Source organism: Pelmatolapia mariae, linkage group LG22, assembly GCF_036321145.2.
Source record: "Pelmatolapia mariae isolate MD_Pm_ZW linkage group LG22, Pm_UMD_F_2, whole genome shotgun sequence".
Classification (NCBI taxonomy): Eukaryota; Metazoa; Chordata; class Actinopteri; order Cichliformes; family Cichlidae; genus Pelmatolapia; species Pelmatolapia mariae.
In genome coordinates, this window is record NC_086245.2 from 8,401,041 (window position 1) to 8,413,802 (window position 12,762).

Sequence of the window (12,762 nt, forward strand, 5' to 3'; positions counted from 1 at the left end):
TCTGACACAGCCCCCAAAAACAGTTCAGCAATAGCATGAGGAGGTGTTGAGCTGGTATCCAATCACTAGCGAGAACCACCTTCAATCCACAGACCATGCTACCAATTTCCCAGAGTCAGACACCTGAACACAAAGATCCTGTGACCACGCCCTGATGGGTCTGAGCTGTTCTGACAGCATGAGGGAGCTCTACATAACTGTACAGGCTGTGTTAATGTTCCAGCTGATCAACAACATTTCTGCCTCTAATAGAGTTGTTCTCATGACCCAAGTGATAAATAATCCCTTTAATGGTATCAAAGTTTTACTGAAAAAAGAAATCAATCTGAAAGCGCAATGAAAGAAAAACAGCTGGCATGTTTGTTGGGCTTAAGAAGATTTTATGTGTTATGAAAATAAAACTACTGGACATTTAGTTTCTAAAAACTTTAAAAGGCATCCAGAACATTTATGGATTTGATGATTTTTAATTAAATTTTATCTACCACCAAAGCGCAACAACATTTGCTTCAAGGCACTTTATACTTTAACATAAATAAACTACAACAATAACGTTTTAATCCTTGTAGTTGATAGATATATTGTAGAAAACACCTTTCTACAAGCCTAATATCTGATATTTCATACATTCAGCTCAGATGATTTCATCGAAAATATATATTTTACAGACAAATGCTACTTCGTTGGAAGAGAAGAAAGTTTTCCTACCTTTTCAGAGCTGGGCTTGTTTGTGACCTCTGTAAGTGGAGTAGGTCTTGCACTCTGAGTCTTGTCATCATGGACGGGTTTATCTTCCACCGGCTGCTTGTTACTCAAAGATGACAACTTGGAAATGTGAATGGGATGCTGCACCTTCTCCTGCATTTAAAGAAAACAAGAAAAAAGTTAAATAGTTTATAAAGAATGCAGCGATGCTTACAGACCTCAGATTTGTTCAACTTTTTAAAAGTGTCATTTTCAGCAGGTTGTAAAACATAACAACAAACTGGACTCACGATGTCTAGTTTTGGGATAACTATCTTCACTTCTTTGATCAGAGCCATGGGCACCGATAGGTTGGGCTTCTTTTCTGTGACTAGTAAAACACATTTCCACTTTAGTGGGTCAAACCTCTCCACAGTTCCCAGTTAACAGAACATGAACCCATTTTTTTCACCAGATTTAGTTTACCTTTATTTAAAGTGGGAGCAGAAGGACTACTGTCCACGTCCATCCAGTCATCATCTTCATCATAGTCCTCCTCCACATGGTTCTCTGTGTCAATATCCATTGCCTCTGCGAGCTCTTCATCAGCACTGTGCTCGTCTGGAGACGTATTTTTCTGCTCTCCGTCACCATCCTTGTTGCTCTTCTTGAATTCTGTTGTTTTATCTTCATCCAATACACTGGGCTTTGTACCTGAGCTGTTTGAGCGACCGTCTGCAGCAATCTCCTCATTTCTATCATCGTCGTCATCAGTGTCTATGTCGATGTCAAAATTCACATTCATGTCCTCATCATCGTCACTGAAATAAATACTTGGCTCAAGGGCTGTGCTAAAAGATTTCTTCTCCACAGGTTTGCTGATGTCACCCTTCACTGGCATGTCCTCTGCCTTGTCTTCCTTCTCTGTGTTCACGGCTTCATTTTCATTTGGTTCTGGCTGCTCTTTTTCAGTCTCCTTCTTCTTTTTCTTTCTTTGGCTTTGTTTTCTTTTGCTTTTTTTACCTGTGGAAAAGACAAGGACAGATCTGTAAGAAGGATATCAGCATTTTTTCTTACTATTTAATTTTTTAACATTTCAGCTCACTTTTTAATTAAAGAAACACCCTTCGAAAATAAGCAAATAACTAATATCGTACCACCAATACATCATTGAGGACTATAGAAGATAAACCGTCTGCCATAATCAACATGAATACCACTCAAAAAGAACTGCAGGCACGACTGTTATATCACACATCTAAGGAAACCTCTGAACCTTCATCATCTTCCTCAGCATCGCTGTTTCTGGGGGTGACAGGCTCCATGACTGGCTGCAATTCATCTTTAAAGAAAAGAGGAAAAAAGGAACTCGACAGTGGTTCAACATTATTCCAATAAGTGGCGGTAACGCAGCAAGAAAAAATAAACATGCATGGAAATCGTGGTTTCTAAACATTCCTAATGGGTTTCGCAAATGTGCTGAGGGAGGATATTGAGTGAACACAGATTTAAGTCACGTACCTGGAATCTCAATTTCCTCAAGAGTCTTTCCTTCGAATTGTTCAAGAGATCCATTCTCCAGTGCCGACAGCAGCTCTGAGATTTTAGCGACATCGGCAGCTGCCTCGGGCGTCTGATAATACTCCCAGTCTGTCTGAATGTCACGGCCCAACAGCTTAGCCAGCTGAGCGAGTTCGTCATTTTTAAGGCTGAGAATCTGGAAAATTCTTACTATGTACTTACGAAAACACTGAGACCTGAGAGCGTCCTGGTTCTTTGCACCACAGCGATTAACGAACATCCTGATACACGCGTGTCCCTTGTGAAAGTCTGACCCTTTGCCACCAGGTTTCCCAAATAAGAAGGGATTGTCCTTACCTACCCCACATGTGTCCCTCTTGTCCACAAGCACAGTTAGCGCAGAAAGCACTTCAGGGCTCAAGGTAAGAGCAAATTTTTTTCCATTTGAGTTACCAACACTGATCGTGACTTGGTGCTTGGACAGAATTTGCTCCAACTGGGTCTGTGAACCAGCAGTGTCTTCCTGAAGCTCTGTGGAAGCCCTTTCCTTGAATGACTGGAGTGTCACCCTTGAAACGTCCTGAACATTTTTGTTTAAGAAGGACACAAATGCAAGTACCACTTTGAGAAGCGCATTGTAGACCGGTGTTACTGCATACATCATCAGGCTCTGGACTGCAGAAGCTGTTGTCCTGTTCAGGCACTTGTAGAGCAGCATCACATCTTGTGTAAACTGTAAGGTTGGCTGGCCGGGTGTTTTTGGTTGTGATTTTGCATGGGAGGGCCATTCTTTCGTACACAGCTTAATAAATGCCTCAGCTTCCTCTAACACCTCTTCATGACCATCCTTCAAAGCCCTGGCGTATTTAATGTCAGCGATCTTCTTCAGCGAATTTCCAAGCTTCCAAACGAGAGATGGTTTGTCAAACGACTTCGACCCCTCTTTGATGCCCGCAATCTCCTGAACAGCTTCCACAACGGCGCTGAAGTTTTGGGGCTTGACTGCATCTTCGAAGCTGTTTATCGACTTCTTTCTTAAAATCATCAGGATCCGTGCCATTTGCCTCAGCTTCTGAGTGACATATCCCTGATTCTGTTTCTTCTCTCTCATGTGGAAGCAACATTGTGCCAGTTGTAATATGTAAGAATCTTCGCAAACTACAGAGGAAATATCGTCTTTCTTCATTTTTTTCAACATCTTCTTCACACCTGTTGAGATCTGTTCAGGGTCCGTTAGTCCAGTGGTGGCAACCAAAGTTAAGATTTGACTCTGAACGCCTTCTGGAAGTTTATTGGATGCCATCGAGGGACACTTTTGCATATGATGCCACACCACTTTACGATGATACATTCGTTTACAATATACACAAGTGGCAAATGTTTTAAGTGAGGACATCTCTGATTTTCTTTCCACTTTCAGTTTTCCTCTGCGAGCCTTCAAGACTCCTTGGTTGTGTTTGAAGTTTCCTTTGTTTCGCAACATCTCCAGACGCTTTTTGCGTTCCTTGCTGTTCCTGAGCATTGCGTACACTTCAGCAATTTCAGGTTCTTCCTTTCTATGCGTGAAAAGGTGACGAGAAATTTTAGTTTGAGGTTTCCCACAAATGTAACAGTAATTTCTGTTAGTGAAGGAAGTGTCTTTAGACTTTCCATCAGAGTCAGACTCATCGGAGTCCGACATATTGTTCGGCCCTTTGGAAGACCCGGCCTTCGAGTCATCTGCATTTTCTCCAAATTCCTGATCCTGGTCATCGTTTTCGGTAAAACTGTCATCATTGCTTGGTTCATTGTCAAGGACATAATCTTCATCAGAGAAGCATTCTGCAGAACTGAATTCCTCATCTGAGTTTTCAACCTAGAATTAATTAAGAAAAAGGTAAATTTATGCACATAACAGAACCCAACACACAAATCTAACTGCACTCTGATTTTCTTTACAATATAAAAGGCACTTAACACTCATGCTGACAGTCCAGACTCCCATGTTCTCTCCGTTTGTCTTAGTTTAGTTCATAGCGAGTACTCCCTCGTCTTTGGCCGACATATTTAGACTTAAAATTCTGTTTGGATGGATTTTAAATGCTTTTAATAACCTCAACAGAACTTTACACTTGAATCATAGTTATTAAAGAGAGGCATCAAATCACTCCCTGTCTTCACCACCCACAACACTGGATGCATATATTGCAAACAATGCATTTTGACTCAGAATTAACAGCATTATGACTGCTACTGTGTATTTAGTGCCTTTTTTCATTCAAAGACAGAAGGAGTCATTATAAGCAGAAGGTCTGCAGAAGAGACTGTGCTGCTAAGATTACCGATGGACTCTTAGAGAAGTTAAACCCTTTTAACTTTTTTGTAAATACCAGACATCATAAAGTGATGAATCCCGAGTCTGCAGCCACGTTTACAGTGCTGGTGTTTAATATGAAACAAATCTTGTTCAACACCTACTCTTTTATCCACTGTTGAAGACGCTGCAGTCTCCATTTCTGATGTTTGTGGTTCTTTGTTTTGATCCTGTAAATAAAAAGAAGACAGAAAAGTCAAAAAGAAAACTTCAAACATATTTTTTTTCCTGTACATATTCTCATAAACTGTTATGAACAGAGTTTGACACATCTGTAGGAGATGTTAAGAAATTTACACACAGGGACAAAGAACAAAGAAGTCCATCCCCGTAAAACAACATCATACCAAACCAAATAAACCTACTGCTGATCGCCACGCGTACGAGGACTGCCCATAGTTGTAAGTTATCTCCTCGCCTGGAGATATTTTCTTCAGAGCAAACAGGCACAGATGTGGTTTCCCCTCATAAGCAATTTTCTTCATTTTGCAGTTGGGGCTTATGTGATCATCATTCACGAGTCGTCCGAGAGTCCCATCCTCTGCAGAAGCATCAATGCTGCAGGGCAAATGTTCACAATGAACCTTCAACCACTGTTAAAATGATGCATTTTATCACAGTGACTGGGACTGATGGTGGTGACAGACAGTCAGTGTCTGCACATTCAAGCTACTCAACCTACTTATAAAGATGAAGTAATGTTAAAGAAAAGCATGTTTCATGCACATAATGAAGATTTAAAAAAAAAAAAACCTGGATCTGACTTGATATCAACGTTTCTCAGGACACACGAGGGCTTTCTATTAAACATGAGCTTTTAGAAATTTTAAAACAAGAACCTTATATTGCTGAAAACTCACCACCAGCTTGTTCCGTTCCAGGAAAACTCAAACAAGAAATTGTTTAGGGTGTCTACACATTTCTCTGGACGGGTTTCTCCACAGGTTGAGACGTTCCCCTGATACTCAACAACAAAGTTGGATGGCTCAATGGCTTTATTAGTGAACACACCTCTCCCTACAAATGTGCAAAAAAAAAAAAAAAGAAAAAAGAAAAAAGTTTGATTCAGTTACTAATTTGTAGTCATAAGACCAATCCATGGTAACAACTAGACCAATAGTAATCAAATAGTATTTACGAAAAGTGTAGCACGAAAGTTTCCTGATGAATTCACTCTTTACATGATCTATTATAAGATTACCTTTCAGTATCTTATATCAACAATCAACAGGGTCTGAGTCTAAAAGCCAGTTTACAAAAACAACCATAACAGGGTGGCTACAAGGGGTTCATGACCAACCTTTAGTGGAATTAATAAACATTTCCTTCAGGAAGGATTTGTCCTTGCATGCCTTTATGTGCTGCAGGGCATCCTGCTCAGGAGTTAGCTGTCCGCCTTGCTTATCCACATCATCTGAAGAGTCCAAAAATATTATTGAAATACAAAAACCATTAACACAGTTCTCACATAAACTATTTTTAATGTAAAGATGAAGATGTGTTATCATCTGTCTCAAACAAATAACAGCATGCTATGCTTTTATTTGTTATGGCATGTTATGGCTTTTAATGAGCTCACTGAGAGTGATAACTATTGTAGTCAGTCATTATTGAATGTAGGTAGATTGAACACATGAACAATATTGTCTAGTTCTTTTTTAAAACCCTTCATAACTCGATTAACCTATTAAGTTTTAACCTATTGTTTTTCTCTGTGTAAGTATTGTTCATGACAGCTAACTCAATATAGTGGGAAACTTAAAAGTTGTAGCTTAAAAATACAAATATCCCCTGATTATAGCTTTGTAGGGGCAACTTAGGCCTGCAGGCCCAGAGAGAACGGGAAACAGTTTAGAAAAACAATATTTTGATTTTCTAGTTGCATTAGTAAACACATCTGGATAAAATTTAAAGTGGTATTAAAAAGGTTACTGGGATCTGGCATCCCTTCATTTTGTCCTAATGAACATTTGTGTGAAACCTGATCATGTTTAGTTTATGAATTCTTTGACCCTTCCAGCCAAACTCTTCAGCTTATTTTCGAGTCCTTAGAGTGTTGAAGTTGGAGATTTTGAGATTCATTGTGTTCACAAGAAGAGTACAGATATTTGAGGAGTCCAAAAGAATAATCACTCCAGGTTAATAGGTGCAGAAAGGCTCATCATTGCAACATACCGCTCTGCTGAGGTAGAAAATCTGACTCTTCACGGTCCACCACAGAGCTGCCCTGCTCCGTATCTGGCTCCAATTCATCTTGAATGATCAAAACAAACTGCATTTATTCACACCTCCTTAAAAGAAAATCTGATGAGCACTGACAGGCTGATGTGTGTTTATGTCTACATAATACTGGACACAAACCTTCAATCTCAATCTCATCCAGAGAGGTTCCTTTGAATCTTTCAAGAGAGCCCTTTTCCATTGCCAGAAGCAGTTTAGCAATTTTTGCGAGTTCAACAGCCGCTTCGGGCAGCCGATAATAATCCCGGTCCATCCGGATGTCATGACCCAGCAGTTTAGCAAGGTGTGGTAGCTCGTCATTCTCCAAGTTAAGAATCTGGAAAATTCTTGCAATGTGCTTGTGAAAATGCACGGACGTGAGGTGCTCTGGGTTCTCTGCAGAGCACATTCTTGTGTAGACCCGAACGCAGTGGCCTCCGTGGTAGACGCTTGTAGATGAACCGTCTGGCTTTGCAAACAAGAAAGGATTGTCTTTGTGTACGCCGCACGCTGGTCTCTTGCTCATAAGCAGCGTTAATGCGCTGACGAGCTGAGACGTCAACAAAACAGCAACATTCTGCCCAGTCTTGCCTGCAATATTAATCCTGATAAAGTGCTTGGACAACACCTGGGTAGTCTCGTCCCGCTCCTGGAATGACTTAAGGGTAATTTTTGAAACCTCGGGTGCACATTTGTTTAAGACTGACACCTGTGCAAGTATGACTCTGCAAAGTGCATTGTACATCTGAGGGGTTTCATACTTCTTCATGCACTCAATGGCAGAAGCAGAAGTCTTTTCCAGGTGTGTGTAGAACGCCTGTATGTCACGCGTGAACGGTATCGTAGAGGGGCTGTGTACTTTGTGTTCACTTGATGAAGGTGCATCGTTGTGAGGGTCAATTTCCTTCCACTCCTTTGCACACAGCGTCATGAATGTGTTAGCATCTCTCACGGCCTCCTTACTGCTGTCGCTCTGTGTGACAACAAGTTCTCCCAGTTTTTTCAGAGAATTTCCAAAAAACAAGGCAAGGCTCGGTTTGCTGTACTTCTGCTTTTTTTCATCAAAACCAGAGAGGTTTCTGACAGCAGCGGCAACTTTGTAGAAGCTTCTGGGTTTAAGTGCTGCTTCAAAACTCACTATTCCCTTATCATGGAGCTCTATTAAGAGCCTTCCCATTTTTCTCAGCTTCTGTCTGACGCGCTCTTGGTTTGTCGGATCATTTCCACTGTTCTCAATAAGACTCTGGGCCATCTTCATGAAAAGGTAGTCGTGTTGAATTAAAAATACAATTTCATCTTGTTTCATCACTGAAAGTATCTCCCAAACTTCAGACGGAAACTTTTCAGAGAACTCCGACTCGGTGACGTCCCCCAAGATGCTCGTCTCGCCATGTGTTGCAGCATTTATTGTTTGCTTAGCACACTTTGCTACATGCCTATATAGGTCTTTGCTATGAAGCATTACTTTACAATAAATGCAGTGCATAAAATTTTCAGCAGTCATTACATAGCGGGATGATCGTCTTCCCACTTTTAGCGGTCCTGTGTTACTCCTCAGAACCTCTTGATTATGTTTGTAGTTTCCTCTTTTTCGTAATTTGGCCAGCAGACTTTTACGTTCTGCTGAGTTTTTGGGTAAAGCAAAGATTTCAGCGATTTCAGGGTCTTCATTGATGTGCCTTAAAAGATGCCGAGCAATTTTGTGAAAACCTTTCTCGCAAACATAACAGTAATTTTTCTTTGTGAAAGATGTTCCTCCGCCTTTTAGTCCAGCCTTAGTGGATCTGTCCTCTTTGTATCTCTCGCCTTTGTATCGCTTGTCTTTGTCAGAGTCATGATCATCAGAACTCGAAGTGTCATCCTCCTGAATTGATGACACTCTCCTGAAGTTTTTCGTCGTTTTTTGAGAATCTAACTCAGAATGTGGCGAACTGTCCCTGGATGACCTTCCAAGATCAGCAGAGCGGTCACTGTCATGACTTGGACCGGGCAGTTCGCTGTCATCATCCGAGTCTTCAAACTGAAAATACAAATTAAGAGCATGTTGGCAGACTACATTTGGTTTACTGAGATACTTTATATGTTTTTATATGCATTTAAAAATCATGCAGTACTGTTTTGCAACTGTGTCATCAAATAATCAGAGGAACTGTTTGAGGCATGAATATTTCGTTGTTAAAATGAGATGTTAAACATCACTAGTACAAAAGAAGCAAACACAGAGCTTCGAGGTACTGTGCAAAACCAGAGAGACAGACCACTACACGCCTTCCAGACAAACAACCTCCTGCAAATGTAGAATTTAGAAATATACCTAAAAAGCATGGACTATAAAATCTTGCACAGGTAAAACATGCAAACTCCAAACACCACGGCCCCCGACAGACCATGAGGTTCGAACCAAGAACCTTCCGTAGTACTCCAAAACAAAATCCACCAAACTGATGCTTGTTTACGTACTCGTCTTTTCTTGGGTGTTGATGAAATTGGATAAATTTTTTTGTCTGAAGTACTTGGTCCATCACATGACTCCTGTATATGTGAAATAAGACAAAAAAAAAAATCATAAACATTAATATTTGGAAATGATTGCATACCAAACTGTAAATTTGGGCATACTTGTGTATTGGTTTGATTGAGTTTTTACTATGACAAAACATTTTTAATTTGTCTTACAAAGAATTCAAAAAAGTTAAAGCTAAATAAAACACTAAAATTCCGTTTATCATTTTTTATTCTTACTTTATGCTGGTTTAAAGTACATCTTTCTAAAACGTACTTTTTTTAAGTATGTTTGGAAAGAAAGAAAGTTTTGTCTGTCATAATCCCCTTTTTTAATAAGGGTTGTCCCTTTGGAAGTAAGATAAGAGGACATGGACAGTGGCTGGCTGAATGAGCTTACTTTATTCATGGTTACGGGATGTGAGTCAAGATGTTCTTGGGGTTTATGCTCAGTGGAGACTCGTTAGTTACTTGACTGTTTCTAACAGGACTAAGCTAATTAAATCTAATGCTGGAGAATTGCCACAGCTATTCTCATGAAGTTCCTAATATGACTGACAGCTACACTCTAAAAATGTTTTCACTCCTATAGTTTATTCACTCTGGTCTACGAATCACGTGAGAATGTTTAGCCCCCTTATTGTTCAGACGTGTTTAGGGTGGAAGGAACAAAATAAAGTATGTGAAGATGTTGTTCTTACTTTGTGTACTAATGGATGACCTGGATAATTTACATTCATTTTAAATCTGGTTGCTAAAGTTTGCATACTTTGCACATCTAAGGGGTACTCTGCCACATCCCAGAAAGCGAAGCATGCCAGTCTAAAGAAAGGCATCAATCTCAAACCGGTAGAAGGATCCAAAGCAAGGTCGGATCACAATCTCATCATAAAAGAGCCACTCTGGGGTTCTCGTTCTGACCACATTTGGACCACTCGTTAGTACCAGCCAGACTGAGACCGCCTCCTCCAAAGGTTCTTAGTGCAGTTGTTGTTGGTCCGCACCTGAATGCACAAACCAGCTGCACAAGGAATGTGAGCCGGTTGAATTTAAATGTCTGTCTAAATAGCTCAGATGTGAAAACACTGTTAGTTCTAGATTTTTGTAAATGTAACGCTATTTTACACTTACAGATGTCCGTTTCTTCTGAATGAGAACAGAGAACTGTTCTGGTGTGTTCAGAGGAAGTGAGTGGAATATATAAAAATCAAAAGAAAGGCTTCTTTAATTATATAAACCTACCTTGGGACGCCACGAGTAATAGGAGCTGCCGTAGTTGTAAGTTATCTCTTTGCCTTGAGGTATTTCTTCCACTGCAAAGAGGCACAAGTGTGGCTTCCCCTCATAAACAATCTTCTTCATTTCACAGTTTGGACTTATGTGATCATCATTCACAAGCCTTCCAAGGGTCTTGTCCTCTTTGGAAGCATCAACGCTGCACATACAAAAGTGACCCCTTAATAAAAGACAGCTGTACATAAACAGTCCAAAACACTTTAAAAATGCAAAACAAACACCTTACCACCACTGTTCTCCATTCCATGTAAACTCATATAAGAAACCATTCAAAGTATCACCGCTTCTCTTCTTAGGCCTCCCGTCTTTGTGAGGAAAGATCTTCCCACGATACTCGACAACAAAGGCAGATGCTTTAATGGTTTTGTTTGTAAAGACACCTTTTCCTAAAAATTAAATTAAGAACATAAAAATTAGGTTCAACAATTTCACTATAAACTGTTAACACTGGAACTGCCATGGCTTTCCATGACTGTGGCAATAAATATAGAACTCTGTGCATTCAAATAAGACATCATCCTTTTAAATACATCCAGCAAAAGTAGGATTAAGTCTTTTCAGACCAACTGTGGCTGTGATTATTGAGAAGTCCACAACTTCCCAGACATGTTTTTATAAAGGAATGTTCACATTTTTACCTCATCATATACAATAATAAATTGTGTTTAAGTATGTGTAATTTTACTTCTGAAGACCAGAAATACACTACCTGAAAGTCTAAGCCCCCCTACAGTTTAATGGGACCACCAGATTAATTCACTGAAGCTACCAAGGTTGCATAATTTTCCTTTAATTTGTCACCCATTCGTGTTCCAATATAAAAGACTGATATCACAGTCTTATATACACACCACATACCTTTAAAGGAGTCTATGAACCTTTCTTCCAGGAAGGGTTTGTCTCTGCAAGCCACAATGTGCACCAGGGCATCTTGCTCTGGATTCACTCGCTTGTGTCGGTTTTCCATGACAGCTGGAAAAATCTGCTGAGCACAACAATTATAGCAATGTAAATATTGCAGCAGACAGTTTATTTATATTCAAGGTTTGAGGCTTGAGGTGTGTTTCCAGTGTGGGAATGCATGCCAAAACACAACTGGGGTGCTTAAAAATAATGTTATGCCCCACCCACTATTAAAGGAAGTCCGGCCTGCTCTTACTGATAATTGACTAACATAGGAGGGTTGTCAACTAGTCAGTTCACCTTGACCTTCCTGGCTATAAAAGCTGGCCCAGATGAATTGCTTAGTCTCTCTCTCCTCAAGTACACCTGGCACAAATCCAGGTTGCATAAGTATCGTAGATTGTATACTTTCAATACACTCATCCCTTTTATGTACTTGCATACAATATGTTCAACACATGCTGCCAGCCTTATTCAGAACAACTGTAACTTTTTAGTTGCAATAAATGTGTGTGTGTGTGTGTGTGTGTGTGTGTGTGTGTGTGTGTGTGTGTGTGTGTGTGTGTGTGTGTGTGTTTGGCAGAAAAAAAAATCAAGAAGCTCATATTTCTAATATTTGTTCACTCAAATGTAAATAGTCCAAAAAATTGGAAAAAATAAGTTAAACTATCTCATTTTATTTATAAAGTTAAAAAAAATTACAAGAAAAAAATATAATTCCTCAATTAGAAATGGTACTACTTTGAACTAATGAATGCACTAAGTTCTAAATGTAATTACTTATAATAATAATAAGTATTTCCACTTGATTTGTAGTGAAGCAGGATGAACAAACTGGCACTAGAGTAGATTTTCCACAGACCTGAAACTTGTACTAAAGTACTTGAGCGGCTCTGCATGTAGAAGTTTGTTCCACTTACCTCTGTAACTTATTGGATAAATTTGTCTGTTGTGCTCAGTTGTATACTGAGCAGAAAACCCATGCATCTTGACAGCTGCAGCTGTATCTGGCTAATGTTTACACTCAGTTAGTTGTACACATACATGCTTTGCTAGCATCCTTGCATTAGCTAGCAGGTGAGAAACAAACCAGCAGTGGTTTCTGAGCTGTTTACCCGTTGTTTTAGACCTAGCTAAATGTATTTCAAGAACTACTTCGGTTTCACACCAAACAACAGTTACCTCCGCTTTAGTGTCCGCAAGAAAAAACAAGAAGAGCTCCAAGTGTAGCTAGCATAGAAGTAGCCATCTTTCTTGTATGGCTAATGAGAGACCACGTGACG

The 12,762-nt window shown here is 39.8% G+C and overlaps 1 protein-coding gene across 3 annotated transcripts in view; it reads right to left on the bottom strand.

Annotated features, from left to right (window-relative positions):
• The window catches only part of LOC135932776 (uncharacterized), a 29,125-nt gene extending 16,378 nt beyond the window's left edge, over positions 1–12,747 (bottom strand). For 2 of the 3 annotated variants that reach the window (XM_065470421.1, XM_065470419.1), the window contains exons 1-16: positions 12,662–12,734; positions 11,435–11,561; positions 10,803–10,962; positions 10,523–10,715; positions 9,239–9,310; positions 6,920–8,798; positions 6,734–6,811; positions 5,859–5,972; positions 5,419–5,575; positions 4,924–5,116; positions 4,663–4,728; positions 2,206–4,060; positions 1,961–2,026; positions 1,171–1,707; positions 996–1,075; positions 709–858 (exon numbers count right to left, since the gene is read on the bottom strand). In XM_065470421.1, the coding sequence (XP_065326493.1) occupies positions 709–858; positions 996–1,075; positions 1,171–1,707; positions 1,961–2,026; positions 2,206–4,060; positions 4,663–4,728; positions 4,924–5,116; positions 5,419–5,575; positions 5,859–5,972; positions 6,734–6,811; positions 6,920–8,798; positions 9,239–9,310; positions 10,523–10,715; positions 10,803–10,962; positions 11,435–11,543 (5,709 nt within the window). In that variant the 5' untranslated portion in view covers positions 11,544–11,561; positions 12,662–12,734. Of the gene's footprint in view, positions 1–708; positions 859–995; positions 1,076–1,170; positions 1,708–1,960; positions 2,027–2,205; positions 4,061–4,662; positions 4,729–4,923; positions 5,117–5,418; positions 5,576–5,858; positions 5,973–6,733; positions 6,812–6,919; positions 8,799–9,238; positions 9,311–10,522; positions 10,716–10,802; positions 10,963–11,434; positions 11,562–12,661 lie in introns of all 3 variants that reach the window. The other variant, XM_065470420.1, reaches the window with a different exon arrangement.
• Between the last annotated feature and the right edge of the window lie 15 nt (positions 12,748–12,762).